Raw genomic sequence first — 13531 nt, 5'->3', positions numbered from 1 at the left:
GTAGAGGGGGAGATAAATAAAAAGCTCACAAGAATTGGCCACACTGCAGTTTCTAATACTTTCAGTAGCTGAAGCAATATAGGAGTTGGCCAACTTTGCTTGCAATAGCCAGGAAGGCCAACGTCTGGGGGTTTGCTCTCAAGAGGACTTCTCAGGAGACATCCTGAAGTCACTCTTCACAGGAATTTAAAAAAAATGGAGCATTTTCCAACACAGTAAGGTCCTTCCCATCGACAAGCTATTCTCACCCACTGCATCAGTGCAGCCTGAAGGGAAGTGCCACCTTCCACCCCGGACCAACAGCACTAACCTGGATGCTGCGCACGCCTCAGTGGCGGGCACGGCCACCGACGTAGCCACGACCTGGAGGCCACTTCGCAACCCCCCATTGTCTTTTCTAAGTTTTTTAGATGACTCTTGTCACCGCGGTGCCTTTTTTTTTTTTTTTTTTAAAACCACAAGCTTCCTTTTGCCTCTGTGCAAGCTAGCATCTGCATACCACGATCAGAAACTAAGACAAATACACACCGCATTTTATTTTTTAAAAGATTAAGTCCCCCAGCTGTTTATTTGCTGTAGTATGGAGTTCTCCAGGCCTGGGTGAGCAACATTTCATTCCTCTGAAATTCTTCAGTCTCAGCCTAATGCTCTATGGCTGGCAGTGTGAGGTGATGGCTATCCTAACGCCCTCCAAGCTGCTAATTTTAGTCCCAAATCATTATATGGAAGACATAGCTGTCTGTCCAGCTGCTCCTCAGTTTATACAGGTGTAAATTCCAGAAAGGAACATTCCCTGAGATAGCTTTATGGACCTACTTTGATCTTTTCACAGCATGCAGAACTCATACCTCAGTCCTCTGCAGGTGAAACGGAGGCTTTCACAGCTACCTCCTGGTACATTTTAATGTGATGAAAGGAAAAAGAAATTTAGAGAAAGATTGCTCAAGTACAAAGGTTTCATGGACTTAACCACCAGAACCATGAGACTTGCTTATCTGCATTACAGGGTGGAAAGGAATTTCCAGTTCTTAATCGGGATTATCAGGTCGCTAACAAGTAAGTTTGCAAACCTGCCCCTTTTTATCTTTTTATTTCTACTCACATATATTGTGTTTCCTACCTAGGGGGGGGGAAAAAGAATCCTACATCTATTATCCATAAATCAGCTTCACTTGAATTTCATTTCTATCCATGTCCACTGAGAAAGTTTTGGGATGTATTTTTAGTTTGTTCACTGAGCTATTCTGCTGCTCTCCTGTTCTGCCAGTTGCTCTGCAGCTGCTGCTCTGGCCGAGTACATTTGCAAAATGTGCACAGGAATGATCTTGGATAAGCTGCATTAAGTATTTCCTAAGGAGTAAAATCTTGTCCTGCTGTAGTCCATGCCAAAACTCCCAGTGACATCAGCACAGCCAAAGGTTGATCCCATGAGGTGGATACAGATGTGCTGTTTAAACCTGCCTGAACCACTACTCTCATAAAAATGTGGTTTTATGTGAAAATTATTATTTCACAGCCCAGAGGCTGCCTGTTTTCTGTTTACATTGGGCTTTGCAAGTTTATTTTGACCTATGCCTAAGACAGGAGGGGCTTCTGATACACCTACCTTATTGCCTAGGTCTAAACCTGATGTATGCCAGCATCTGCTGTTCATGCTGCAAAATCATGTTGGTTTTGGAATCACTTGCTGTCCATATCACCAAATGCTGATGTTTCGTATGTAAGAAATGCTGAGATTGTAACCGGCGATGAGACACATGAAGAACAACAGCCATGTTCGCTCCTGCAAGCTCTCATTCACATCTCCCTGTCCGCCCAAGAGCCCAGGAAAACTGAGTGATGTTTCAGCTTTGATTAAGGGAAACCCCTCCCCAGTCACACCCGAGCACAACATCCAACCCAAACCTTGGACAGAGAGGCTGTGTATCACCTGGCAGAGCTTGCTTCATGCTGACTCTCCCAGTTACTAACACCCCAACCCCCATCTGGATCCCACAGAGCATTTCATTACATGTAAAATAGAAGATCTAATAGCAAGTCTTCCCTATGCAAAGTCTTACTCAATGTCCAAACCTTGAGATTTCAGTGTTTCCCTCTCAACAGAGAGTTTTCAGCCTGCCAGCATCTCTTGCATAACAAATAGCTTCATACAACATTTCTTACAGCCTTGTCCTCGGCTCCTAAACTGAACTGCAGTTGTTCAGAAGGAAACCGAGAGGAGAATTATTATCAACTTCTGCTCCCTGCCCCCCCCCCCCCCCCCCGGTTTCTAAGATACAGGGGACAAATATAGTTAAAAGTTCCTCCTATATCTATGGTCTCTCACAGCATCTCAGAGTTTGCAAAGCAGCGAGAGGTAAGATTTCAGTCTCATTGGTGTGTCTGAATATAAAACAGACACAGAATCTGTTTATATTTCAGAGGAAATTTCTAGTTACACCTAAATGTCCAGAGTCTTCTAATACTTTTACAATTGCAGGCGTTTGTAATAACTACCAAATTAAAAACAAATCAACACATCCCAAACACGTACATATATTATTTATTCTTTTCCATCAAACATTTTTCCTGGACTACATGTTCTTAGTTTTTTAAATGCAAATTGTTAACATAATTTTGGGAGCAGAGCCAATTTCATCCAAGAACAGAAGAACAGCTTTACTGGGTTAGATCCAACACTTGTCTACCCCAATATCCTGTCTCCACCGGTCACAGATCCCAGGGAAGAGCATGCCAACAGATTGAGCACAGAGGGCTACAGCACATTATACTTTCCTAGTCTGCAATAATCTGCCGTTTTGAGTCAGAGGTGTAGTAATTATGCGTAATAGCCCTTAATAGACTTTCCCCCTTAATTTGTCTCACTGCTTCCTGAGCCCATGCAATTTTTGCCATACACAATGTTCTCTGGCAGTGAGTTTCTCCATTAAACTACATGTTGTCAAACAAAGTACTTCATTTATTCAGAACCTGCCACCTGCTAGTCTCACTTGCTCTCCCCCAGTTGTTGCATTAGGAAAAGTTATGAATAATTACCTCCTCTTTGTTCTCCCATGCCCAACATGCTTTTATCACTTTCCATACTTTTTCAGTTCTTTCTCAGCTGCAGAATTCTACCGTACTTGGTTATTCCTTGTACAGTGTTAACCTCACCCTACCCTGTATCTTTTCTAACTTTTTAATATCATTTAAAGACCACTGTTCCAGCCTATTATAGATGGAGACACACCACAGATTTATACCGTAGTACTGTTTTTTTTTTCCTTTGCTCTCTCCCATCCTAAAAATTCCTGACATTTTGTTTGCTTTTATGAACCACTAATATGGTATTTTCGCAGAATTACCTAGTACAGCTCCAAGACCTCTCTGCTAAACAGTATCGGTTAGTTTAAACTTCACTCTTGCACAGGACGACGATTGTTTCTTCCCACTTTCCCACCTGGGACAGTTACAGCAGGCTGCTCTCGCACTGTGCAACCTCACTTCAGCAACAGCCTCATCACCTCACTCTTCCTCCGGATTGCTTAGGGTACAGTACAGGTCTCTGTGGGATGTCCTTGTATCTTCTGCATATTGCAAAAGCTGCCTATATATTCCAAGTCTTGATTGTTATCTGGTTTATATAACTGGTGTGTAATCAATTATATAAGCCAAAAATAAAAAAAAAAAAACAAAAAACTTTCCTCTTATCCCAGAGCAGCTTAGTTTCTTTATGAAAAAAAGATTTTTAACCTGGCCAAAGCTTGTCCAAAACTTTCTGGAAGTCCAGGGATTCAACATTAAGGGATCACCTTTATTTGCGTGCTCATTGGCTGCTCCAGGTAACTCAGCTGTGAGGCATAGCTTTCTTCTCTGACAGTGTATTGATTTTTCCCCCCTGTTCCGTCTCTGTCCACGCGTCCGCTGGGAAAGAGTCTAACAATAACATCAGTTTGTCCAGCACAGGAAGATAGCTTGAAGCTTTCAGACTTCGCTGAGATCCTTTTCTAAACCACCGCGGCCTTTGGCTCCTTTCCTCATTCTGACACTACAGGAATTCAAACAATAGGTCCCTCAACAGGTAATAGTTCAAATTTTACGCTCGAGCGCCTTATAGAATTTAAAGCAAGGCAGTATTCACATATGGAAAAAGAGCCCCAATAAAACTAAACTTCAGATAGCTAATTAAAGAAATCAAATCACCACATCCACTTTTCACAGGGGAAACTAAGCCCAACAGGAAGAAGTTGTAAGTCAAGATGCAAAGACTACTTCAGCTGTATCCAGACAGCATTAACTTCAGTCAGTCCACAGTTTGATGTTAACCCTTCACATTTTCTTCTGGTGGCTTAAACCTCGGTCTCACTTTACTACCTTTCGAATTTCAGAAAACAGGCCTTAACAGTCAGCTGGACGTGCTGTCCTGGAAAGGACATATTCCTGGTCAGAGGCTTTTTTTCTGGGACAAATAATAGTAGAAAAGCGTTACAATTAAAACTCTTCCAGGCTTGATTAAGTATCTGACCAACAAAAGTACTTTAAATTTAATCATAAACTGAAGGTCTCCCCTGAATATGGCTGGGGTTAAACTAATGCCCTTAACATTGTATTTTCATGTTTGAGTAGAAACATTCTTGAATAGCATAATAGTGATATAAGTTGTGGATTTGGTTCAGGTTTCCAGATCACTGATTAGTGCCAGGCACTAAGATCAGGGGTTCCAGGGCAGCAGTTCAAGGGTTGGGGAGCACAAAGAAAAGCTGCATAAGGCGGAGCTCATCTATTTCTGGCTACGACAATGACGCATCCTTAGCTCTTCTTTTTATCATATAGGGGAATATTTTAGTTGTTTTGAGCTTCAACAGCTGAAACCTATCAATGTTTGTTTAGTTCCATTTGTCTCCTCTCTCCCCAATTCCTCCTCTTCTGGGAGGAATAGGAATAACCTTGCAGAGACTCTTGTTTTTGGCATCCTCTGCTCGTTACACGCATGCCAATTCACTGACTTCTATAGGAATTTTCTGAGTGTAACTTTAATGCCTCAGGACAAGAAAAGTTACTTGCTCAACTCTACAAATATTTATTAAAAAAGCACAAGTGCTTAACACTGACATGACACTGTATGGATCATATCTTGATAAGTACTGAGGTTCAGCCGAAACCAGAACAAGCGTTCAAGCAAAGCCAGTGCAAGTCAGTCTTTTCTCCCCAAGCACTGCATGAGAAAAGACATAATCCTGATGCACCATCTCAAAATAAACAGTCATACCTGCGTATATGATCTACAGGTATTCTCAGCAAAAACCCTTTCCAGCCTTAACTGTGGAGTATAATTTCCCATCTTTCTCATGCTGTCAGAAAATTGTTTTTATTTAAGCAGAATGTTTTAAGTAGAATGTTTTTTATTTTGATATATTAAAACTATTGCAACAACTGCAGCCAATTTAATCTCCAGCTTTATTAAAAGTTCGAATGCAATATTTTAAGAAAAATATTTGACTTATTTAGAATTTGGAACAATGACTTTAAAAAAAAACCAACCCACGAGGCAGATGGAACGCACCCTAGCTAACTGCCTCGCTAGAGTCGCGTTACATATTTTGTCTTCCACCCTCAGAGCTCTATTTCAGAACAATTCATACCGTTTTATTGAGAGAGATTAAGTTTGGTTAACACTGAGTATCCAAAAAAGTACTTCATGCCTATTATGTTTACACAAGAGACGGGTTTAAAAATCAATACCAAGCCTACTATCAAGTCAGTTCTCGCCCACAGTATATAAAATGCATGAGCCAAGTATCACAAAAATATATATACACTTGTGAGATTGTTTTTAAAACTACAGATGCAGCTTATTTTCCCCATAATACATGGTTTTACCTAAACTTGCACCATATTACAAGACTGTTTTTGAAAGATTCATATCATTATTTTCTTCTCATATTAACCGCACCGATACGCAGCGCCATTCGGACCAACAGAAGTTCAGAAGCAGCTCCAGAACATCTGCTGCCGCTGCTTGGGGCTTCCGGGCTGACAAATGTGACCACACGCATCCGGGCTTTGACAACACATATGCAACCTTCAACGCAACTGCAGAACAAAGCACACTTCTTATACACACTGATAAAAACGCTGGATGCAAAGAACCACCCTGCTGTAGCTGCATTTGCTCTCAGCAAGGCTCACCACAGAGCCACCTCCTGCCACAGCCCTGCACCCCTGGGGTGTTCACGCAGCAAAGTGCCAGCCGCGCAGAAACCTCAAAGCAGCCAAACAACACAGAAACAGAAAGCACGCGGACTTTACTCATTTTATCTTAGGATGGCAATATTTGCATTTATTGTGATGAGCATGCAAAAAGACTCTAGAGGGTTTTAAATGCAAAATATAAATTTTTCTGTACAATCTCCATCTCTCCATGAATTACTTTGCTGGGATTGCTTCAGAAGGATCCTTCTGAAACAGCTTCACCAGCCTCCCAAAGCTCTGAGTTCTTGAACAGGGACAAGAGCTGATGGTTCCACACAACTCTGCTCATTTCCAGTCACTCTTCTCCAAAGCTGTTCTCCCTCAGTTGCAATCCGTAATGCTCTAGAAAGCACTTGCCACTGGCTATATATCCCCAGCAGCACCAGAAAGTGCTCCTGTGCCTTACTGGGTTATGTGGGGGAAAAGAAAAGAGTAATTGCGAGCAAATGTTCGCTCTCCAGACCACAGGCCACTTTCCTCTTCATTTCCTGGTGGGTGGGGAGGAAAAGACCCAGATCCTTTCTCAAGCAAGAAAACAATACAAGAAAAACATGAAACCCCCCACATCCCTAGCTTTGTGAATGAACAAATAAACTAAAATCTCTTTTCCTCTCTAAAACCATCCCTAAACAGCAGTGAGTCTGATCTCTGAGAGAGATGGGACTCTGACACCGATTCTGGAGATCATCTCTTATTTTGCCATGTCTGCAGTCGCAGTAGGAGGCGAGGAAGGAAAACCACCCACGCAGTCATCAAAACAAGCGAGGGGGGAGAGCTCAGAGAGATGGAAGCATGGGCTGTAGACCACAGACACGAAGTTCCTTGCTCCAAGGAGCGGTCTGGACACCAGGGATTCGATGCAGCAGTTTCCACAGCCCGCAGCGCTGGCAGCGGCACGAGGGATAGCTCAGCCCACCACCTCCAGCGCTGGCACTTCACTTCCATAGCCACAGTCTCCACGTTTCACCCATACTCCTGGAGCTTGCGAGGGGACGTCAGATGAACGAACACAATTCTCTCGGACAAAGTCCGTAGTCAAGACCGTGCAGTTGTTGGCAACAAATGCAGACTCTTAAGACAGAAGAATTTAAACAGCTGGCTCCTTTCAACACGAGATTGATAAAACTGGTAATCCAACTGCCTTCAGGAAGACATACATAAGTGCTTCTGGTGCTGCAGGAAAGCTGGAGCAATCTCTCACCCAAAAAACAACAAAATACCTAAATGCTAATGGAGAAAATCACAGACTGGACTTGTGCAACCCAGCTTCTTCCCTCCTTGTGTCCTTTTTCTTCCAGGAGCAAGAGTCTAATTACTCTTGGCCTCTCCTCCTTTCGTCTCTTGAAGGATTTGAATAGAAGTCTACAGTCAAATCACTCTCACAGCCTGCATGCCCTGCTCAAGTCAACGCCTGGGTGCTTCCGAATGCGGCATTTGCGTCTGTCATTTTACGTTCATAGCCTCCAACGCTGTCTCATACTAAGCAACGCTGTTCAATTCAATTGTATGTCACGCAGAAAGACTCCTGGACAGAAGCTACACATGCATATTCCCACGTTTGGTGTCTACAGCTCATCTTCATAATTACAATCCCTCGTGCATCCTTGCTTCAGCCCACGACTCACCAGTGCAACATTCACACTGAGAAAGATTAAAGAGAAAGGGCAACTTTCCACACAAGACTTCCAAATACAGCAGGAAACTGGTGCTGTAACTATTACATTATGATTTCTGGGGTAAAATTCAAATAGGAGGCTAGACCAAGACTGCAAACATCATATTTTGGCTGAGACCTTAATTATAAACTTCCAGTATACTCAGTTATCTCTGCTTGAGAGCCATGCCAATGAACCACCCCAAACCAAAGTCACCTTTACCTTTACCATACAGAGCATAAAACAAACCCCATGATCGAGTACAAATACGGGACTTTGCAACCAAAGAAACACACCAAAGATAACACCGAGCACGAACTCCTCATGCTGCAAAACCCATCAAGGGGCAGCTCGGCAGTCACGCTTTCCACTGTTACGCCCATGCCCAGACTCCGAATGACACACGTACATGGGAATTAAGTGAACTTCACCAGAAATCCCTTGAAACATACTTGTAAAATGCCTTTGCTTAGACATGAGCTTTGTACGGTATTTTCTCCTCACAGATACATACTACTGAATATAAACTTTATGGAGAACAGTGCCTTGGGGAAACATTTTATATGCTATGATGTGGCAAATCATACTGCATAACAAAGTATGACTTTGCCAATAAAAGACCGCAAAATTTGGGCACCCTCCAAGACTTACAGCCCCAGGCTGTGAGGTGTGAAGCAATCTCAACCCCTTTTCCCTTCAGTGGGAGACAATGCTTTCCGGAGTCTCTCAAAAGCTTCACCAACTTACAGAAACGGGGCAGTTGTTTTCTAGGAAGGAGGAGATTTTATACTTATTTCTGTTTGCTTCTACTCAAGCAAATTAGCCTTTTAAAAACCAAAATAACACAGTGCCGGGCATCACTGCAGTACAAAGTCGACTTAGCAGGAGTGAGAGCCCTTACAGGGCTGATGTTAGCCAGTTCAGTTACTTTGCTGGAAACAGCTTTGACTCTGTTCCATCTCTCTGTAGCAACGTCCTCTGATGTGGATTTTCCATTCCCGGAGTGGGTTATTTCAAATTCAGCACCCAGAAAGGCTCCTCTGGTCCTCCAAGCAAAGCCTGTCTCACCAACGGCTTAAGACCCATGAAAACAACTCATTCCCATCGAGCACATTTCCCTTCGGATAGGTGCCTCTCTGTCTTATTTAGGTTGAGACATCGATTAAAATTCTTATCCTAGAAAGAAAACAGCCACCCGGTGAGGTACTCGGCTGATCCCTGCCAACAGAAACACCCTCGGTGTACTCAGTAAACCGAGAACGTGCAAGTCCTGCTCATTACCACAAGATTACTTGAGCTGCACTAGTTTTAGACACAGGCATATATGTCTATATATATATATATATATATACACACACACACACACACATGCGTCATAAAACTGGCAATTATGCGCATGTTACGCTCAAATTCCACAAAAACAGACTATGCCAATGCTATATTCAAATTCCACAGTCAAGGATGCACAAAGGACCTAAAAGGCAGCAGTAAGTCAGAATCGAGCCTTGTAACATGTACAATCCACACAAGGACATGTCAGCATCGCAGAAACCACTAAGCTAATAATTTAAAACCTAATATAAAAACAGGAAAACATAGTCAGGATTGAGATCAGTGGTTGCACCCCGGAGCTTAGTATCACCACACAGACAGAAATCAATAACTGCCATTAAGAGGTCACTGATAAAAATCTATAGCAACTGAATCAGTCAACTTGAAACCTATTAACAGCTGTATTAGAAAGAAAGAATTACTTTTTCAATTTGCTAATGACCGCTTCTTTCCTTCCAGACGATCATTTTGTATAAACCAGCAGAAACCCCTTTGGACTCCCCTTATGAATGAACTACTCAGGATTTCAAGAGACTCTCCAGTTCAGCATCACATAATCATCTGCTTTTCACAATCAGCATCAGCACACTGATGTCAGCATTGACATCAAGATTAACAAAAATGACACAGGAAGAGAGCGACAGCAGGGACACCGAAGGCACGCGCTCCTGTGCCACCTGCACTCCATCACTACAGGGCTCAGTTTCTGTCGTTAGAGCTAAACAAGGGGTTCCAGCATCACAGCCATCAATAGCAAAGCTTATCAACGTGGTGTTTTATCTGCTGAAGACTGTAGATCAGTGACTGCGCTCAACCGGAGAAGGAGAATTCAGTGAGGGTTTTTTTTTTATCTTCCGTACATCACTGTCCTCTGGAAGTCTGGGAGCCTGCACCTGAAGTACACAGCCTAACAGTGACGTGAAAGGTCATCACAGAGCCACAGCTTGGTCTCTTTATCTACTTGCAGTAAAAGTCACTGATCATTAACTGCGATAGCTGGCATTTTCTAGTCTCTGGCATTTTGTAGTTCTCCAGCACATTCATACTAAGTACGAGAAAATCCCCTGGATTTTAGACTCAGAGCATCTTTCACACAGATCAAACAAATCAGATGATCTTGAGGACACTACCGCTCTGAGCTACACCTCAACCTAGGCACAAATCCCCAATATTTTTGTTTGTTTGTTTATTTTGCTTTTGAAAAATAGAGTCTTCTGACCGAGCTCTGCCTACCACACACTGGGGCCGTAAGAAGCGAAATCCAGTATTCCCACATGGCAAGAAACTGCAGCTACTCGGACAGTAGCCACACACGCCTGCCACCATTAATGATTCGATGTAAGAGGAATAAACTCATCCAAACCGAACACTGACATGATGGGTGACACAATTTAGAGATAAACTTTAAGAACACCAAAAAAAAAAAAACCTAAACATTGCTGGCTTTGCCTTCCCAGCGCAGGACGAGGGGTGCGACAGCATGCCCCCCACCCCGACCTGCTAAAGCCAGCCCGGCCGGGTGTGGGAGCGGCACACAGAACTCACCGCACAAGCTGCGAAATCACGAAGGAAATGACATTTATTCACGACGGCCAGCTGCAGCACACACATCTCTCAAGCGCTGGACGCCTCTCTCGGTCCGCAGAGGGGGGCGAAGCCCGGCTGCCCCAGCCTCTCCTCACGCTGCCCGGCCGCAGACCGCCGCCCCCCGGGCGAGGGGAGCCCAAGGGAGCCCGCACCCGGCCCGGCCCCCCGCGCCCCCAGCCCCGCGCCGCCGCCCTCCCGCCCGGTACAACTTTCCCGGGTCGCCCCTTACCGCCGTGGAGCCGGAGGAGGAGGCGATGTAGACCTTGATGACCATGCTGGGAGACGAGGCGGCGGCGGGATGCGGAGCCGGACGGGTGGGTGTGTGCGGGCGGCACGGCGAGGCGCGGGCTGGGGCTGGAGCTGGAGCTGAGGCGGCGGCAGGAGGGCGGGAGGGAGGCGGTGGGAGGCCTCGCCCCGCCTCGCCGCGCTCACTGGGCTGCCGGCCCAGCAGTCACCGCCGCCCGGCCCGGAAGAGGGAAAAACGGTTTAAAAAAAAAAAAAAAAAAAAAAAAAAAAAGGAAGAAAGAAAGGGGCGAGACGAGTTCTCGACGAACCACGCGAGACGTGCGGGGGAGGGGGCGCCCGCGCCATGGCGGCGGGAAGCCCCGCTGAGGCGACGCGGGGGCCCGGGCGGGGCCGCCGCCTCAGGGAAGGGGGTGAGGAGTGGCGGGGCGGCCCCCCCCGCTCCCTGCGCGGAGGCAGGCGGCGGGGCCCGGGGCGGGCGGGAGCCGCGCGGGACCGCCATGGTCGCGCGGGAACGACCGACCCATCCCTGGGCTCCGCCGTTACGGCTCCCCGCCCTTCAGCAGCTTCCCCTCGGCGCTGGAAACGCGCCATCTCCTTCAGTCGTGCAGGGGGTGCCCCTGCCTCGCCTCACGACCCCGGCGAGGCTGGAGCCAGCCCGCGGGTTCCTGTCACTTGGAGGGGTGAAGAACTTTGGGATGAGTAGATGTTACTGGGCAATGATATTTGGAATTAAGAATTTCCTTTCAGGATTTATTCCAGGGTGAAAGTTATTGCCCAAGTGCCGGCCGATGGCAAAAGACAGACTGAGCATCCAGTTCTTCGCCTTCCCATAATCATTGTGTCTTCCACTCAACGCATCAAAGGAACAGGTTTCAGCAGTGCTGCCGTGGGTCTGCCCTCTCCTGAGCCGGCCCCTCTGCTTCCCTTCCCTCGCCTGCTCTTCTCCGCGCCATGGCCGGCGACTTCTTCCTCTGCTCGGTAAATGCAGGGTACCGGGGCTGTGGAAGGGCCCAAAGGGACACTGCCAGCCATCACGCGCTGCAATTCCACGGCACGCTGTTTCATCATTTGTATTAATTAGGACCGTTGGATGAGACCTCGAAGAGTTCTTAATTGTTATAGTCATGGTGACATGCTATTTAGGGAAATTTATATTCAGCACCTGTCTTCCACTTGCCTCTGGTACTCCAAATATTACCTTATATATATTTTATTGTACCTTCAGATAGTAACTTCACAGAAAATGGAAAATACTTACGGTGCTAAACATAGCAAGCTGAAATTTTACCACCTACAAGCTAAGATGAAAGAAAGATGTTTGTTCTGCTGTTGTCAAAAAGGGGGGAGGTATTTCTGAAATGATTTTTCCAAACAAAATAAGCCTTCCTGTTTCAAATTATCAGGTGTTTTTTCAAACGACAGACATGATTTTTAAAAAAGCCTGTTGAATTAAAAAGTCTATTGCATTAAGTCACCTATATGCGTTTTATTAATTTGCCCATAATAAGAGGAAAGAGAACTGTTTTGAAGATGACGTGCCTAATTTTGATATTATTTATGATGCTTATCTGAATCTTTGAGACTGTCATGAGATTTATGTATGTTTTGAAAATGCAATAAACCAAAATTTATTTAAGATGATGGTACACAATAAAAATTCCCTGGCTCAGGGAATTTCAAAATTTAATAAAAATAAATGGTGTACTTTTTAATCTCTTTAAAACAAATCGAGTTAAGTCCAGGAGATTAAAATTCTTCATGGAATGTTTCTTCAGATGTGTTTGTACAGCCCCCTTCACAGCTGCTTGAGAAATGCACTGATAATTCCCATTTCCTCCGAAGCACCACGCTATGTGCCAGTCTGTAATCTGATTCATGGCAAGGAACGCTAGAGGTAGAAACCACAGCTTATCAGAAAGAATGAAAAAATGCAGGTGGAGAACGGGATAAGTAGGGTTATTTGAACTTTGGGCTCACTTGTCATTCTGCTGGCTGGCCGCCCGCTCTCTGGCCAGCTCTCCTCTCCTCCCCGTAACACACTTCAGCTCCTCGGAGTTGAAATTCTTCTGGAGGGAGCTGCACCTTGTCTTTCTGCTACGAAAAAACCTAGTATAATCATTACTCTCAAAAGTGCACTTTAGAAGGCATTTTATCTTCATGAAAGAAGATTTATGAAGTTAAGAGCAATACATGAATTGGGTATTATTGAAACGACTAGGTTTTCTTGACTCATAATAGTAAATTTTCTACTTTATTGGCAGAAAAGCACAATGTTTTCTATTCCCAGTGTACTCATGTATTTTTGTTTTCACTATTAAACAGTGGTGAAGTATTTAATTACCCTTCTCAAGGTAGACCAAAACCTCAAACAAAATGAACAAATTCATATTATGCCTCTAAGAGGAAAATCTCCCATCCTCGTGCAGCCAGCAAAACAGTATGTATATAATATACTCAGCGATGATTACTGTCTCCTCGAT

The 13531-nt window shown here is 44.7% G+C and overlaps 1 protein-coding gene across 1 annotated transcript in view; it reads right to left on the bottom strand.

Annotated features, from left to right (window-relative positions):
• The window catches only part of SH3BGRL (SH3 domain binding glutamate rich protein like), a 36789-nt gene extending 25353 nt beyond the window's left edge, over nt 1-11436 (bottom strand). Inside the window, exon 1 of the mRNA XM_075161939.1 lies at nt 11035-11436. Coding sequence (XP_075018040.1) covers nt 11035-11079 — 45 coding nt within the window. The 5' untranslated portion in view covers nt 11080-11436. The remainder of the gene's footprint in view (nt 1-11034) is intronic.
• Nucleotides 11437-13531: the final 2095 nt, after the last annotated feature.

This window comes from Calonectris borealis, chromosome 13 (assembly GCF_964195595.1).
Source record: "Calonectris borealis chromosome 13, bCalBor7.hap1.2, whole genome shotgun sequence".
NCBI lineage: Eukaryota > Metazoa > Chordata > Aves > Procellariiformes > Procellariidae > Calonectris > Calonectris borealis.
This window is presented reverse-complemented; position numbering and strand designations above follow the sequence as displayed.